Consider the following 15,666-nt stretch of genomic DNA (forward strand, 5'->3'; position numbering starts at 1 on the left):
GGGAGAGGAAATAAAAAAACAAAAAACAGGCATTAGGCCAATGGAAAGACTTAATGTTCAAGATCTATTTAAATTCTTCAGGGTAAGAATAGTATTTATCATAAAATATAAGTATAGGGTAAGCAGGAAAATATTTCAACTTGAAATTCCATATGTGAGTTGCCCAATTGATTACATCATTTATATAGGCCACTGTTTGCTCACATGGGACAGTTTTGCACATATCCCTTAGGTAGGAGAGAGGATGAAGAAATTCATCTTTTCTACTCACCTCTATGTTTTTTCCCCTTATCACTTCACTCTCCCTGATTGTTGTTACTTCCCTCCTGTTTTCCCTTCTCTCTTCTATAAAATTCCCTACTAATGACATTGCCAGCCACTTTTGTTCCAGTACATCTGTGTTATATTTAAGTTTTTTACATAGAGAGACTGGCTAAATGGTCATTAGGACCCAATCATATTTCCCATGACCCCTACTTTCCCTGTCTCTATTCTACTCATAAGGAGAAGTAGCACCTTGATTCTCCAAACTAAGTGGTGGTAATCAAGGGCTCTTCCTCAGTTTGAAAGCTGCTTTGCTACTTCCCTCTGTTCAGTTTCCCTCCAGTTTGGAGGGTAAGGCTCTTCATCTCCCTCTCCCTGATTTCCAGGAGTGGGATCCAGAGATTTGTTTGAGATATTAGGCAATGGGTATTGCCTAATGTGAACTCCCTACTATTGTACCAGGCAAGGAATTGGGATTAGGCCAATCACAGAGACTGCATCTGTTTAAAAGCTAGGATTTATTAAAAAGCTGTTTTTATATGTTTTACATAAAGTAATATGGCATAGGGATAGAGAGCTATCCTTAGCGATAAGAAGAACCTGAATTCAAGTCCAACCACTGATACTGACCCTAGACAAATCAGTTAACGTCTCCATTCTGGGCAACTCTTTAAGATGATAAATTGAAGAGAAGCCAAAGTCCTGTGTTGGTACAGGGAGTTTCCTCATTCAGGAATTTCTATGTCAATAACCAATCATCAGTCCCTTCCAATTCACTTTTACTTGTTTATCCAGGTCAGAGTCTACCTCGGGGACATCTTACAAAACTTCTCTATTTGGCTAATGATTCCACACAACATTTTGCTCAAATCAGAATACTAAAGAACCCCAGTTCCCATGTTGGCAATTAGGCTTAATAAATCACTGAATATAAATCAGGCATTATTACTAAAGCATACACAGAGACAATAAAAAACCAAACAAACAAATGAATGAATAAAGGACTTTTATCTGAGGCAATACACAATCAAAACAAATCCCTTCCACTTTAGAGAATTTTCACCTCCCCAAGGGGCCAATATAACTCTAGGGTTGAGTATTCCCTATTTCTCTCCATCTTCTCCTCCCAGTCCTCCCCCCCCCCAAATGAAAGCATTTTGATATCCTAGAGAGGTAAGTAATGTCCTCCTCTGGTGAGTCATGCCTTTCCTAGAAACCTATATAAGCTTTCAGATTTGGAAGACCACCATACAGTGAGAGACCCCTTAGCAATGGAAAAACTCTTGGCTCCATTAGAGAGACTATTGACCCTTCACAGTGATTTTACCAGTGATAAGCTGCCTTCCTTTGGGACTTACATAGGCCACATTTTTCCCAATATCTTTGAAGAGGTTTACTTATTCACACCATAATTGTCCTTCATTTCTCCTTGATTCTAGTTTATACTTAATTCTGGAACTCTTCTATATGTGCTTCACTGACATTTCATTGCTGCTCTCTTTAATCTACAATTGTTTCTTACACATACCATCTTTGGGATTCTATCATTCGCCATGGAGGACTCAAAAGTTAAGTCTTTGTGCAGCATCTCTCTTCTCTGAATCTCTATACTGGCTGACCTATTCCTAATATCTCTGTTTTTCCTTATTAAGGCTGTCTCAAGGATGGAGCTCAGGTGTATCAAATAAAAAAAATTAAATCAAATCAAATAAAAAAATCAACCATCCTCAATGTGTTTGTTATAAAAGGACTTGGGGAGGGGGGAGTAAAGACTAGTTGATTTCATATCTTAATAAAGAGCTAGATTTGTAAAAAAGACTTTAATACCTCATTAAGGAATTATGGGAATTCAGGAAGGTCTTATCATTTAACATATATTGTATCATATTTAAAAGAAAAATGTAATTTCATAAATTTCTGTTTTATTCACCATTTTTTTTTTCATGCAAATATATATGATTTTAGCCATATTATGGGTTACATTGGTTTTTCTGGGTTGGCCTGGGAATCTAACTGTTATTTATAAGATTGCTTCTATGGGAAAATATATTTGGATTTCCAAGCACCCAAACACAAAACAAACCTTTGGAAAATGATCTGTTCATAAACTTAACTTTATGACTGATGAACCCAATTACTCTCATATCCACATTTCCCAAGAAGTCATAATTTAGAGAATTTGTTGTTGCTTTCAATATACATTATGGGGTGGTTTTTATATCCATGCCATACTTTATTCTTAGTTTCTTATTGAAAAAAAATAAAGGAGTGTTCAATGAATTAAAATATTTAGTATTCCTGTCTCCAAGTGGGGAAAATCTAGTTAATTTCCTTTATTCTTATCAGAAATAAACACTATCCTATACAATACTAGAACTTAAGTGGAGTCAAACCAGACTGTTTTAGAGATCAGCTTCTTATAGTATGTTTTTTTTTTTTTATCCCATATGAGGATTTCATAACTGAATGTGAGGATCATGAAATTATGTTTTTTTTTACCAGCAAATGTTTGATTTCTTTATCTATTTTATATACTTATATATTTGAACTCACATAAAAATTTCTCTTGTAAAAAGGGGTGGCAAGTGGAAAGGCCAGGGATTAACACTGCAACTTTATAGATGAGGTAATTGAGGCTCAGATAGATTAATTGCCTTAGATAAAATGAGACAATATTTGTAAAGCATGTAGGCACAGTGCTTGACATAGAGTAGGTGCTTCATATATGTATATCTCTTCCCCTTCTCAACATTCTATAGCTAGTACTATAAGTGGCAGAATTAGCCCTAGAACCAAAGTCTTCAGACTCTTCTTTTAGTGTTCTATTAATGTATACCATATTGTGCTTTTTATTAAAATTTAACTTTTTTTGGATTGAGCTAAATCTGGATGGATTGTCACATAATCCAAAATAAGGAAAAGATGGAATTGTAGGAATTTAGCAGGAATTTTCAGCAAGTTGAATATGTCAGAATTATAAATTGTTTAGTTTATATGCTTGTTCAAAGTAGTCTAATGACCTCATCTAAAGGAAAATAGATTTTCAGATATACTACTCCCTTCATGTACCCATACATATCTCTTGAATCCTGATATCTTTGGATTAGGTATTAGTTTTCTTGCATTTTTCTTTTATCCAAAACAGGGGATGAAATTCTGGAACTCAATGGAGAATCAATGGATGGATTAACACATAATGATGCTTTGCAGAAATTCAAGGTAACCCTGTGTTATTTCATGACTTCTTTGGAATGCAGGAGTTTCTATGTTTTTAGATATGGATTAAACACACACACACACACACACACACACACACACACAAAGCAACAGTGAAAGCTCATTCATTTAGCTTCTACTAATCAAGAATTTATGATGATTAAATCAGGAGTTTAGCAAAAGATTAATTATGTTTTAAAAAGAAGACTGCTAAGGAAACTAATGGCATTAAGCAAGATTATAGGGCAAACATGTAAATTACTTAAAAATTCAAAAGTTTTCAAGAACTTTAGAAGTACTCATTTGTAAAGCAATTCATATGCTGATTATAAATCAGTTTTATATATTCATTGAATCAGGTCTTATAAAAATTGCTTCTAGGTAGCAGTCTAGTTCAAGTTATTCTTCCTACATGAATTTAACAACTCAATAAATAGTTTTCAAGTGTTTGTGCAAGGCACTAGAATTACAAAGATGAACTTGACAGAGTTCTGTCTTTAGAGAAATGGCAATCTCCTAGTGGAGATGATTTCTACAAATAATACAGTGCTAAGCACCAGTGGGGGAAAAAAAGAACCAGATTGTATGGGTGGGTAGAGGGGAAGGGGTATTACTTCTTTCTCAAAAGGATTCTTTTCATGGAGAAGATGATATTTGACCTTGGCTATTCTGCAACAAGTCTTGAAGGACAAAAAAGATTTTGGTGGGATCGTGATGGGTAGTGGTGGTACCAAGTATCTATATCTCATATGATTCAGTCTTTTCAATGTCAGTTGAAAATCTCTTCTGATTAATTTGAATACCTGGGTTTTTGAATATTTTATAATATCTTATTTTCTTTTTATAGCAAGCCAAAAGAGGGCTTCTCACTCTCACAGTCAGGACCAGCCTGAGTGCTCCCCATTCAGTGTCCAACTACCTCTCTCCTCAACTGTGTCGTTCACTTAGTTCGAGTACCTGTATCACCAAGGAAAATAGTTCTTTTGGTCTGGAAAACTCATCCCTCTCAGCCAATACTGCCAAGCCCAATGATAGGATCATAATGGAAGTTTCTTTAAAGAAAGGTATGAAATCCTGGTTTGTTCTGAAGAGCACTATCCTTCAGGCTTTTCATTAACCAACCAAATTCTATTTCTTCAATCACTGGATCACTGATCTCCAGAGATATTTCATGTCTTTATTTGGAGAAAGCACAAAAAGACTGATTTTATTTCACTATTATTCAGGACTCCCTCTCCTTTTTCTCTACACCTTCTCTCTTGACAGAAACCTTACATTGCTATGCTTGAGCAATAATAAATATCTTCAAGTCTTTGTCTAGATGTATGTCTTCAAATCAGATATGTTCTTAGAGTGAGTCTACTGGATGTCCATATTTCTGAAATACATATTTCTCCTTATAATCTAATTTGGCAGGGCTCAAACATTTTGGCTATAAGTTCCCTTTAGACTTCTGAAAATTATTTAGGATTCCCCCTCCTCCCTAACCAAAAAGCTCTGTTTATACAGATTTTGTATGTATTTACTATATTGTAAATTAATGCTCATTGTTATGAAAATAGTTTTGAACCTGTGGAACCTCTAAAAGAATCTTGGGGATCCTACAATGAATCCAGACCACACCATGATCTACTCAAGGACCATCTAGTATTAGGATTGGAATATAGGAAGCTTTATACCATTAGTATGTTTCTGGTATACATTGTAGCAAATATAGACCAACATTTAGTTAATTTGTCACTAAAATTTCACGTTTTTCTTTCTAGAAGCTGGAGTAGGCTTGGGAATTGGCTTATGCAGTATCCCTTACTTCCAGTGTATTTCTGGGATATTTATTCATACTCTGTCCCCAGGATCGGTGGCACATTTAGATGGACGCCTCAGGTATGATATCATCTTTATTTCTCAAAAGGACAAGGGTGGTAAAAACTCATATTGTGAAGGATCTTTTGGATTTAAGGGAGAGTTGTGGTGAGGTGTATGGTATCTGAGTTTATTGAATTTTTTAAAAAAGAAGTTTTAAATGTAGTTAGGACTCAGATTTATAATGACAAGTCATTTTGTCTGTCAATATTTATCAAGTTTTAGTTCATGTACATTCTAACCGAATGTCTGGGCAAAACTAATTAAGTATTTAACTCCATTTCTCCATGAAAGAAAAAAAGTGGATATCAATACCTGCTCTTGTCTATTTTATTGAGGTTGAAAGGATAAAACCTAAAAGATTATGATTATTATTTGCATAATTCTTTCACCTGGGCCCTTTGGAAAAATATGTCAGTTCCCACTTGAAACCATTAGTTCATGAACACATAATAATGTGCTTATTTTTTACCAATCAACCAGAGTATCTATTAGTTTAGAGAAAGACATTTTATCAGACAGCATCATAAGTAGAAAAGATCTGAGCATCTCTATATAAGGGTCTCTAAGAGATTGGATGTCATGATGAAGACAAAGATTGTAGTTTGGAGTCATAAGGCAGGAGGAGTAACAGCCCCATATTGTGATCAGATAAGGAATTTCATGGTTCATGAATATGGAAATGATTCATTTGTAGGTGATGAAAAGATCAAAGGCATGATTATTTCTATATGTTGCTGAAATGAGGTGAAGAAATAGGTTATGGGAAATTATGAAGAAATAGGTTATGGGTAAATTAAATAACTGCGAATTTAAGGTATTAGATGGAGTATGAATATGTATGTTGAAGCTGTTTATTTGAACAGTAGTCCATTATTTCCTTTGACAGTTTTTCTTCACATCTCCTTGGCCCTCACCTTTCCACACAGCAAAGGGAGGGAAAGGTATTTTTTCTCTCACCTCATTTTACCTTTGTCCTGCAATTGCAGTATAATTTATATCCCATACAAAGAAGTTTTGATGACAGCTTCATTTTCTGGGGTGTGTTAAATATTGTGTCTGAGGAAATTGCTCCTTCCCTGTTTTTGTGTTGTTTCAATAGGGGAAAGGAAGTCCAAAGGCTGATTTAATCTCTAGCTGCATCAGAAATCAGCCCAAGCCTCTTGAACAAGTAGCTATAGGAGCACTGTAACCAAGCTTTGAAAGTCTGCATGTCATTTTGCTTTGAATTATGTTGTTGGGATCATGGATCTCTTGCTGATGTTTATTTTCAGATGTGGTGATGAAATCATAGAAATTAATGATATCTCAGTTCAAAACATGACACTCAATGAAGTGTATGCCATTTTAAGTCACTGTGATCCTGGAGCAGTCCCAGTGATTATCAGCAGGCACCCTGATCCCCAGGTAAAACCTCAAATATTTCTAGTTTTTTTCAGTTGTAATCACAGAAGACCAAATCTGGAAATCAATCTTATAGAAATGAAGATATTCCTGGAAAATTTTACCACAAGAATGAATGTTCAGTATAAGCATGATCTTTATGTAGTGACTAAAATCCATAGCAAATAAGAATAGCAATAACAAAAAAAGAAAAAAAAACAAGAAAAGAGAATTCATGGATGGGGATATTGGGAAAGATCATTAGGGGAAGTATAATCCTGTTTCTGGATTGTAGAGATGTGTTGCTTGATCCTGGAGCCCTACTGTGAAATGCATTGTTCTCAATCATATCTCAAATCATAGAATTTTAAACATATTTCAGTTTATTCTCAGTGTACTTATAAATAAAGAAAAATAAATATTGCATTTAAAATAATTAGACTAGATTAGATAATAGAAAAGTCCAGTCAAATCAAAACAAGCTTTTAGTATTCATTTTATGTCAAGTACTGTGCTAACTGCTAGGGATTCAAACAAAAGCAAAAAATTAGTCCCTATCCTCAGGGAGGTCGTAGTTTAATAAAGGAGACAACAAAGGAACAACTACGTAGACATAAGATATAGACAGGATAAATTGGAGATAATTTCAGTGGGGAGGCACTAGCATTATGTGAGATCTGGAAAGATTTTTTTTCAGATGCTAGGATTTCAGCTGAGATTTAAAAGAAGCCATGGAGTTTACAAAGTAGAGATGAACTGAATGACCATACTTGAGGTAATATCTACCAATAAAAATGCTCAGAATTAGGAGATGGGAGGAACTAATTTAGGAAGAATAGCAGGGATGTGTTACTGGGCCCTATAGTGTATGGAGGAAGTAATATATAAGGAGATTGGAAAATTAGGAGAGGGGCAGGTTATGAAGGACTTTGAATGCCAAAAGATTTTATATTTATTTCTGGAGGTGGTATAGAGTCACAGGACTTAACTGGATGGTGTGTGTGTGTGTGTGTGTGTGTGTGTGTGTGTGTGTGTGTGTGTGTATGTGTGTGTGTATGTGTGTGTATGTGTGTGTGTGAAGGATGACATTGTCAAACTTATATTTTAGGAAGATCAATTTGATGGCTGAATGGAAGCTGGACTAGTGTCAGGGACATCAACTAGAAATCTATTTCAAATAGTGCAGATATGAGATTTTGAGGGCTTCCACCACAGAAGTGGTAGTATCAGAGACAAAAGAGGGTGTTGTGAAGATAAAATTAGCAGGTCTAGGCAAGAGAATGGATATGGTGGGTGAGAGAGAGTGAGGAGACAAGAATGACACTTAGCATGTAAGCATGGAGAATTGGGAGGCTGGTGGTGCCCTGAACTATAATAGGGAAGTTAGGAAGAGGAGAGGGTTTGAGAGGAAAGAGAATGAGTTCAGTTTTGCATATGTCAGTTTTAAGATTTCTACAGAATACTCAAATTCAGATGTCTAAGAGTAAAGTAGATCCTTTAATTTGCTAGATGTTTTTCTTTTTTGCTATGATTTTCATTTGTGGTTTTTAATTGTGATCTATGTATTTAAATACCAGAACAATTTTTCAGTAATGGAGTATTTTAGGATAGTTTCAGAGAAGATACTAGGTCACCACAAATTTCAATTTGTTATTTTCTGGAACACTCAAAGGATTTAGATTTGGAGGGGCCAAAGAAATTATCTAGTCTGATCTCAAGTCTTTACATATGAAGAAACAGGTTTAGAGATGTAAAATGATTCATCATAATCATATAACTAGTTAGTGTGCAAATTCATGTGTCAACTCAAAGCGCAACATTCTAGCTCTTGCACCATCTATCAACAATTTTAAGAATATACATCATTATTGACAAGTATTCACTGATGGATATTTCTAGTAAAAGGCGTGAAACTGTAATGTTCTGGTTGGTTTTCTGGAGGTCTTGGGACCAGCCTTCATTTCAGTTGAATAACCATCACTAGAATAGCCAGAGATAAAGTCCAAATTCTTTATTATCTCATTCAAAGTCTTGTCTCCTTGCCTGGGGCCCGGGTTAGCTTTCTTGAGGTCCTCTAGAATGTGTCTTGATTTCTGTGGGGGAGGCAGGAGGACCACCACTTCAAGACATTCTCTGTCTTGAAGTCTGTTTCAGTCCGAGGGCTTGTGCTCCAGCCTTCAGCCCTTGTCTTCTCCCAGTCTGTCTCTAAACCCCCTCCCAGTCTTACCCTGGCCCTTCTGAATCTGAACCAGTCTCTCAGGAGAACCACCAGGAACCTGACCAAAGAAGCAATGTCTCTCTCTCTCTGTCCTTGTTGACTTCTTATATACTCTATTATAATTACATCATCATAGGTGTGAATCTTGTAGAATAGGTGTCAATCTTGTAGAACTATATTAAGTACTAAGTTCATGTACTGAATTAGAGAACTATTAATCACCATGCTAAATTAGAGAACCATTGTCTTATCAATTCCACTGACTTAACACCTTGTAAGAATCTTTGTTTCAAGTACAAAGTTCTGGCCCATAACATGAAACAAAATGTACCTCCTCCTCATTGGTAGAACTTGGTTGGGAGGATGGAATCTAAACACAAAGGGATTAATCATTACAATACAACATCATATGGGCAAGTGCCAACCTAGAGATTATGATAATAAGCATTACAGGTAGAGAGAAAGAACTACTCTCAAAATCCCACCCAGCTCTAAATGGTTTGATTCTGATGCTATGATTTTGAAAGACTTGAGAATCAAGGACATAGAATCCAGAACACCTAGGTTCTTATCTCAGTCCAAATATTAACTAACTGTGTGACCTCCAGACAAGTAAATAATTTTATCTCTTTGGGTCTTACTTTTCTCATTTGTAAAGTTTAGAGGAGATCTACAATCTTAAATTTAAAATTTAGATTATCTCTATAAAAAAAAATTAGATTATCTCCATAGTCTTACTCTGCACAAAAACTCTGGGATTTTATCCTTGGAGGAAGTAGTTGACTTGGAGTTTGAAAGAAGGTGAAACTTGAGGGGAGGGAATCCTAGGCAAAAGAGCATGAGCACAGGCAAGGATATACACATGTATATGGGGACCGACAAATTTGACAAGAACAGAGGGTTCATGTAAGGAAAGTAACGGGAAATAAAATTGGGGACAGACTGTGGGTCTTACAGATTTAAAGATTTTACAATGGATCCTATAAACTAAAGGAAATTATTGAAATTTTTTAAAGAAGTGTGTGTGTGTGTGTGTGTGTGTGTGTGCGCGTGCGTGCGTGTGTGTGTATGTGTGTGTGTGTGTGTGTGTGTGTGTGTGTGTTTAGAAAAGATTCTTTAAAAAGCTTACTCTGTCAGGATAGATGGAAGGAGAAAGAAAACAGGCAATAAAAGTAGTAAGAGATTAATACAATAACTCCAACTTGGTATGAGGTATTAATTAGATTCTCAGTTCTCTTGTAGCTCCTAATACAAGTTCACAAATTGAGGTGATATTTTCTAGGTGTCTGAACAACAACTAAAAGAAGCTGTGGCCCAGGCTGTAGAGAATAGCAAATTTGGAAAAGAGAGACATCAGTGGAGTTTGGAAGGTAAGAAAAATAATGAATAATCCTTTTCCTCCTTAGCATGTGGATGACATAGGCTGTTGGTTACAGAGTACTACAAAGGCCTAAAATTAAACTTGCTATGTAAGGATTTACAGGCTGCCACTTTTTTATGCTTTAAGAGTTTAAAATTGCCCTTAGACTTTGAGATAGTCTGTAAAATGCTCTCCTTTCTACTCTCAGGCTGATTTGGACAGTGATCACATTTATTTATTTTTACATTGAATTATTTATTTATCTTCATGTAACTCCCATTTCATTTGTTCTCTATTAAAAAAGAATTTATTTTCTCTCCCTCCTACCTCTTCACATTGTAAAAAGAAAAAGAAAGACAAAATCCTTATAAGAAATATTCATAGTCAAGCAAAATATAAGAATTCCCTCCTTGGCTATATCCAAAAATATTTGTCTTATCCTTCATGCTGAGTTCATCACCTCTCTGTCAACAGATGGGGAGCATGCTTTACCATCAGTGTTCTGGTTGACTGTTTCATTGATCAGAATTCTTATTCTATCAAAATTTGTTTTTATAATTCTCTTGTTATGTTTCATTAACTTCTTACTTGCACTGGTCCAATAGACATTTAATTGACTTATCCAATCTTTCCTATGTATCTGAAATCTTAACAGCCTTTTTTAAAGCAACTGGATGGCATAGTGATAGCATACTAGATTTGGAGGGAGGGAAAATCCGAGCTCCAACACTCATTAGCTGTGTGACATTAGGAAAGCTGTGCCTCAGTTTCCTCATCTGTAAAATGAAGGTTTAGACTAATAGCCTCTAAGGTCCTTTCCAATTCTAAATTTATGATCTTGTTTCTTAAGCATAGATGTCATCATATCAATCTGCTCAGTAGATCTTATCATATCAATCTCCTGCTAGATAAAGTTCAAATGACTTGGCATGAAAGATGCCCATGATCTCCCTCCAACTTAGCATTCTAGTTTGTCCCCAACTATTTGCCTTTGTGCTTCCTTTGCTTTAGGTAGACTTGAGAGTATACCAGTTTCTGGGACATATCATTAGTACTTAATAAATATTTGTTAGAGTTGAATGCTTATAAGTTTTTAGGTTAAGTTCTTAATTGGATAACAATCACCAAAATAATTGGGAATCAAAAAAAGTTTAAAGAGGCAGAAATTTAAGCTGATCATGAACTTCAGCTGGTAAGATGAAAAGTCTAGACCAATGGACAAAACAAATATAAATAATACATTTATATGTCTGGCTGGAAGCCTACTGGGCAATCACAGAAGAGCTTGAACCAGAAGAGTGATACAGTAAGAGCTAAGCACTATTCAAAGATAGCAACTATCTTTCTTTCCCTCTCCTTTGTCATAGTCTTATCTTATAATTTGGTATAGTAGAAAGAAGAATCAAGTTAAGAATCAAAGGAGAAAATGGTTTCTATCATCAAACTTTGTCATCAACTATATGAACTTGGATTTAACTATTAAATACCTTTTGGTTTTAAATATTGAAACTATAAATTCAGGGACATTTACTGAAAACTACTCAGTCTTTAAGGTCTCATACATCTATTATTCTGTGATTTACAATAAATATCTGCCACAATTTTCTAACCACTGAGATGATGAGAATTTTGTTCCTTGACAGATCTTGTGGGGAGGGGGGTAAAGTCATTTCTGGATTATCTACTCTTCTAGAAGAATCTCTCTCTCCCTCTTTTCTCTCTCTCTCTCTCTCCTTCACTTTCATCTGTCTGTCTGTGTGTATGTTTATATATGTATATATACACAAACATATACAGACACATACACATATATATATATATACATGTATGCATATAGATACTCTTATAGACATATATAGACACATATACATATAGATATACATGTAGACATATACTATACATGTAGACATATGTAGACATATACTACTTAATTCATCATAATCTCACCGTTTATGGAAGATTTAAGCATACTAAATATAAATCCATAGTCTTAACAAAATTGGCTAGAACAACAATCAATTATGATGGAATAAGCACTGCTTTGGAACCAAGGCTGTTTTTTGTTTTTTTTTTTTAATCAGGTTTTTCAGTTGCCTATTTGAATAATAGTATCAATAAAATAGAAATCAGCTTATCTATATGAAGGATTAAATCTTCTGTAGAGGCCAAGTTAACAAGCTGTATTGTTTTACATGACCTAGGAGGAAAAGATCAACTTAGCTGGGTTCATATATATCTAATAGTAATATGGATCTATTCCTTTCCCAAGTGGCTCAGAGGATGGGGTGCTAGATCTGGAGTCAGGAAGGCCTGAATTTAAATCCAGCCTCTGATACTTTCCTAATCATATGATCCTGAATCACTTTACCTCTGTCTGGCTCAGTTTCCTCATTTGCAAAATGCAGATAATGTTAACATCTATCTTCCAGGACTGTTAATAAGGATGAAATGAAATATTTGTAAAAATATCTTTCCAATTCTTAAAGCAACATATAAATGCCAGCTATTATTCTAGCCAGTACTGAGATACATGTGATTGTCTAAGTCTGGAGGGAAGGTAGTATTCATTAGAGAGGAGGATTGTTTTTTGATGTCCCTTTGAAGAGGGAATAATAGCTTGTATTTATTTAGGGCTGTAAGATTTGTAAAAATGTTTTACATGTATTATTCCATTTTATCCTCACAACTCTGTGAGGTAAGTACTATTATTATCCTTATTTTTTCAGGAAATTGAGACTGAGACTAGTGCAAGATCACACAGTTAAGTATCTAAGGCAAGGAAAGAAAAAAACATTTTCTTAACTGTCAAAGGCATGGGAATGAACCTCATATTCATTTTTTTGAGTCTGATTAGATAAAATATATTCTGTATTTGATTTCTTGTTAAATCAAAATGTTAACTACTTGAGGGGAAACTGAGGAGCCTTATAGGGAGAAATAAGAGCAAAATTATAATAAAGAAAAATTATGGATGAAGCCAAGAGTCAAAAAGATTTTATGAGAGACTTTTCTCTATCTCCCTCATCTCTGATCAGGATTACACCCAGATCCATGATATCACAGTCTATAGCACTATTTATTCATAGCTTATCTATATGTTCTTTGGCAATCAGGATAACAGGCTTCAAACTATAAAGTGTAGATAAAAGTCCCTGTTCTGCCAGAGTGCATGAGCTCCTTGAAGACAGGGACTATTTTTATTAAATACTTCTGTTGATACAACAGAACAAGTTGTTGATACAACTGGTGATGCTTAGTATAATTTGGTGACATAAGAAAATTGTGTCAAATTTTATTTCTGTGTTCTAAATAAATCTTATTTAAGAAGTTTTTGACTAATATCTTAATTGCAGGTATCAAAAGACTAGAGAGTAGCTGGCATGGCAGGCCCACATGTGAAAAGGAGAGTGAGAAAAGTTATGTTCCTTTCCACCGGAGGTCTCAAAAAGTCATGATCCGATCTAGCAGTGACAGCAGTTACACTCCAGCCTCATCTGTTGGGAACAGCAGCAACAGCAGCCCACAGCAGCCCTCAGACTTGGAGACAGGAGCTGCCAGTGTGAATGCCCCAATGATCCAGGAACCCAGTTTGTTGCTTTCATCTTCAAGAACCAGCTCAGAGAGACAAAACTCCAGTGGGGGACTGAGGAGAGTCACCCACCCTTGAAAATCAAGAAATCTTTCGAGATTCTGGTTAGAAAGCCCCACGTCTTCCAAGCCCCAAACCTCCACCCAGAAAATACTTTAAAAACTGATGCAGCCACTAGTGACCAGCAGCAGAGCCTTGATGGGAAAAGAGATTTCATTATCAGTTGAACAAATGTCTCCAGCTAAGAACCAAGTAAGATGTTGCTGTGTTAAAAAAAAATGTTTACCGTAAGTGAAGCATTGGGGATCTGCATACCATCAGATGTTCTAATCAGACCAATAAATCTAAAATAAAGGATTTTCAACTACTCTACCAGAGTTTCTCTTACTATATAATCAGACAGGAGGTTTTTCATCCTGAGCTTGTTTAAATTTAGAAGGGCATTTTTGGATCTAGGTGGAGCTAGCAAATAAATGTACAGTCTTTATGACAGTTCTTAAGTTGCTATAGCTATAAGGAAGCTTAGTTATTATTTACTTTATGCCTGTCATCTTATAGATGAGGCTCAGGGTATATCTAGAGTGGATCTCATAGGAATCTCCCTGATATTTTTGAATCACATGCAAATTAAAATGCATAAATAGCCATTAAAATCTATCTTCCATTTATAGTATAATCCAAATAGAATGGCAAGAGACCTGAGTTCTTACCTCATCTCTGCTAAAACTGGGTGAGCTTTGTCACTTAAACTTTTTAGACCTCTCTAAAGAGGTACAACTCTACAATGAGAGCACTGGGATAAAAAGACTTTTAAAATCCTGTTTCTAAAATGTTCCAAAAAGAAATTAAGCATTTAGTCAAGTTTGACAATAATATACTATATCCGTATGTCTATTTTCAAAAACATCTGCCAATAGAAGGGATGGAGATTTTTTTGGTTAGTTAGAAATTCTCTCTCTCTCTCTCTCTCTCTCTCTCTCTCTCTCTCTCTCTCTCTCTCTCTCTCTCTCTCTCTCGATCTTAGGATTCCATAAAATCCATAGTTGACTAGAAATAGTAGCACAGGTAAGATGGTTATAATTCTCTATTTTTTTTTTTTTTAGCCCAAACCAACAATTATATTGATACAGGGAATTCTAAGGGACTAAGCTTGTATCTCAAAGAACAGGAACTGTTCTGTGATTTATCATTTCAAAAAGTCTGAGGCACTAAGAGGTTGTAAATGATTAGGTCAGGGTCAACCAAGCAATATGAGACAGAGAAAAGACTTGAACATTGACTTCAAGGCTGGCTCTTTAACTATTTAGGAACCATGTATTTGTGGGGAAGGATGATGTACATATTAGTAAGTGGAGGTAACAATTCATTTAAAAATCCAAGCACATGTGAAGAACACATCATTCTTTTTTAATTATAGCTTTTTGTTTTCAGAATGTATACATGAATAATTTTCGACATCCATCCCTACAAAACTCTGTGTTCTAATTATTTCCCTCCCTTCCCTCCATCCCCTCCCTCAGTCAGCAAAATGATCCAGTATAGAACATGTCATTCTTAAGGCAGACCCAAAGTAGCATCAATACAGGGACATCGTCCAATTAAATTTAGAAATGATTCTCAAACTTAGGATAGATCCTTATGGATGATTAACCTTATGGTTAAGGGTATGTGACCGACCCAATTGTTATAGAATAGGAAAAGGGACCAGACCAGACCTGAACTTTCATTAGTATAAAGATTCTATCTCTACCAAGCAGATTGAGAAGCCTTCTC

At 35.3% G+C, this 15,666-nt stretch overlaps 1 protein-coding gene across 1 annotated transcript in view; it reads left to right on the forward strand.

Moving 5' to 3' along the window:
* Positions 1-15,666, forward strand: part of IL16 (interleukin 16) — a 106,526-nt gene that overhangs the window by 60,922 nt on the left and 29,938 nt on the right. The window contains 8 exon segments of the mRNA XM_074295256.1: positions 3,410-3,483; positions 4,328-4,544; positions 5,247-5,364; positions 6,618-6,750; positions 10,227-10,314; positions 13,658-13,941; positions 13,944-14,093; positions 14,095-14,145. Of these exon segments, the coding sequence (XP_074151357.1) occupies positions 3,410-3,483; positions 4,328-4,544; positions 5,247-5,364; positions 6,618-6,750; positions 10,227-10,314; positions 13,658-13,941; positions 13,944-14,093; positions 14,095-14,145 (1,115 nt within the window).

The sequence above is a fragment of the Sminthopsis crassicaudata genome, chromosome 2 (genome assembly GCF_048593235.1).
Source record: "Sminthopsis crassicaudata isolate SCR6 chromosome 2, ASM4859323v1, whole genome shotgun sequence".
NCBI lineage: Eukaryota > Metazoa > Chordata > Mammalia > Dasyuromorphia > Dasyuridae > Sminthopsis > Sminthopsis crassicaudata.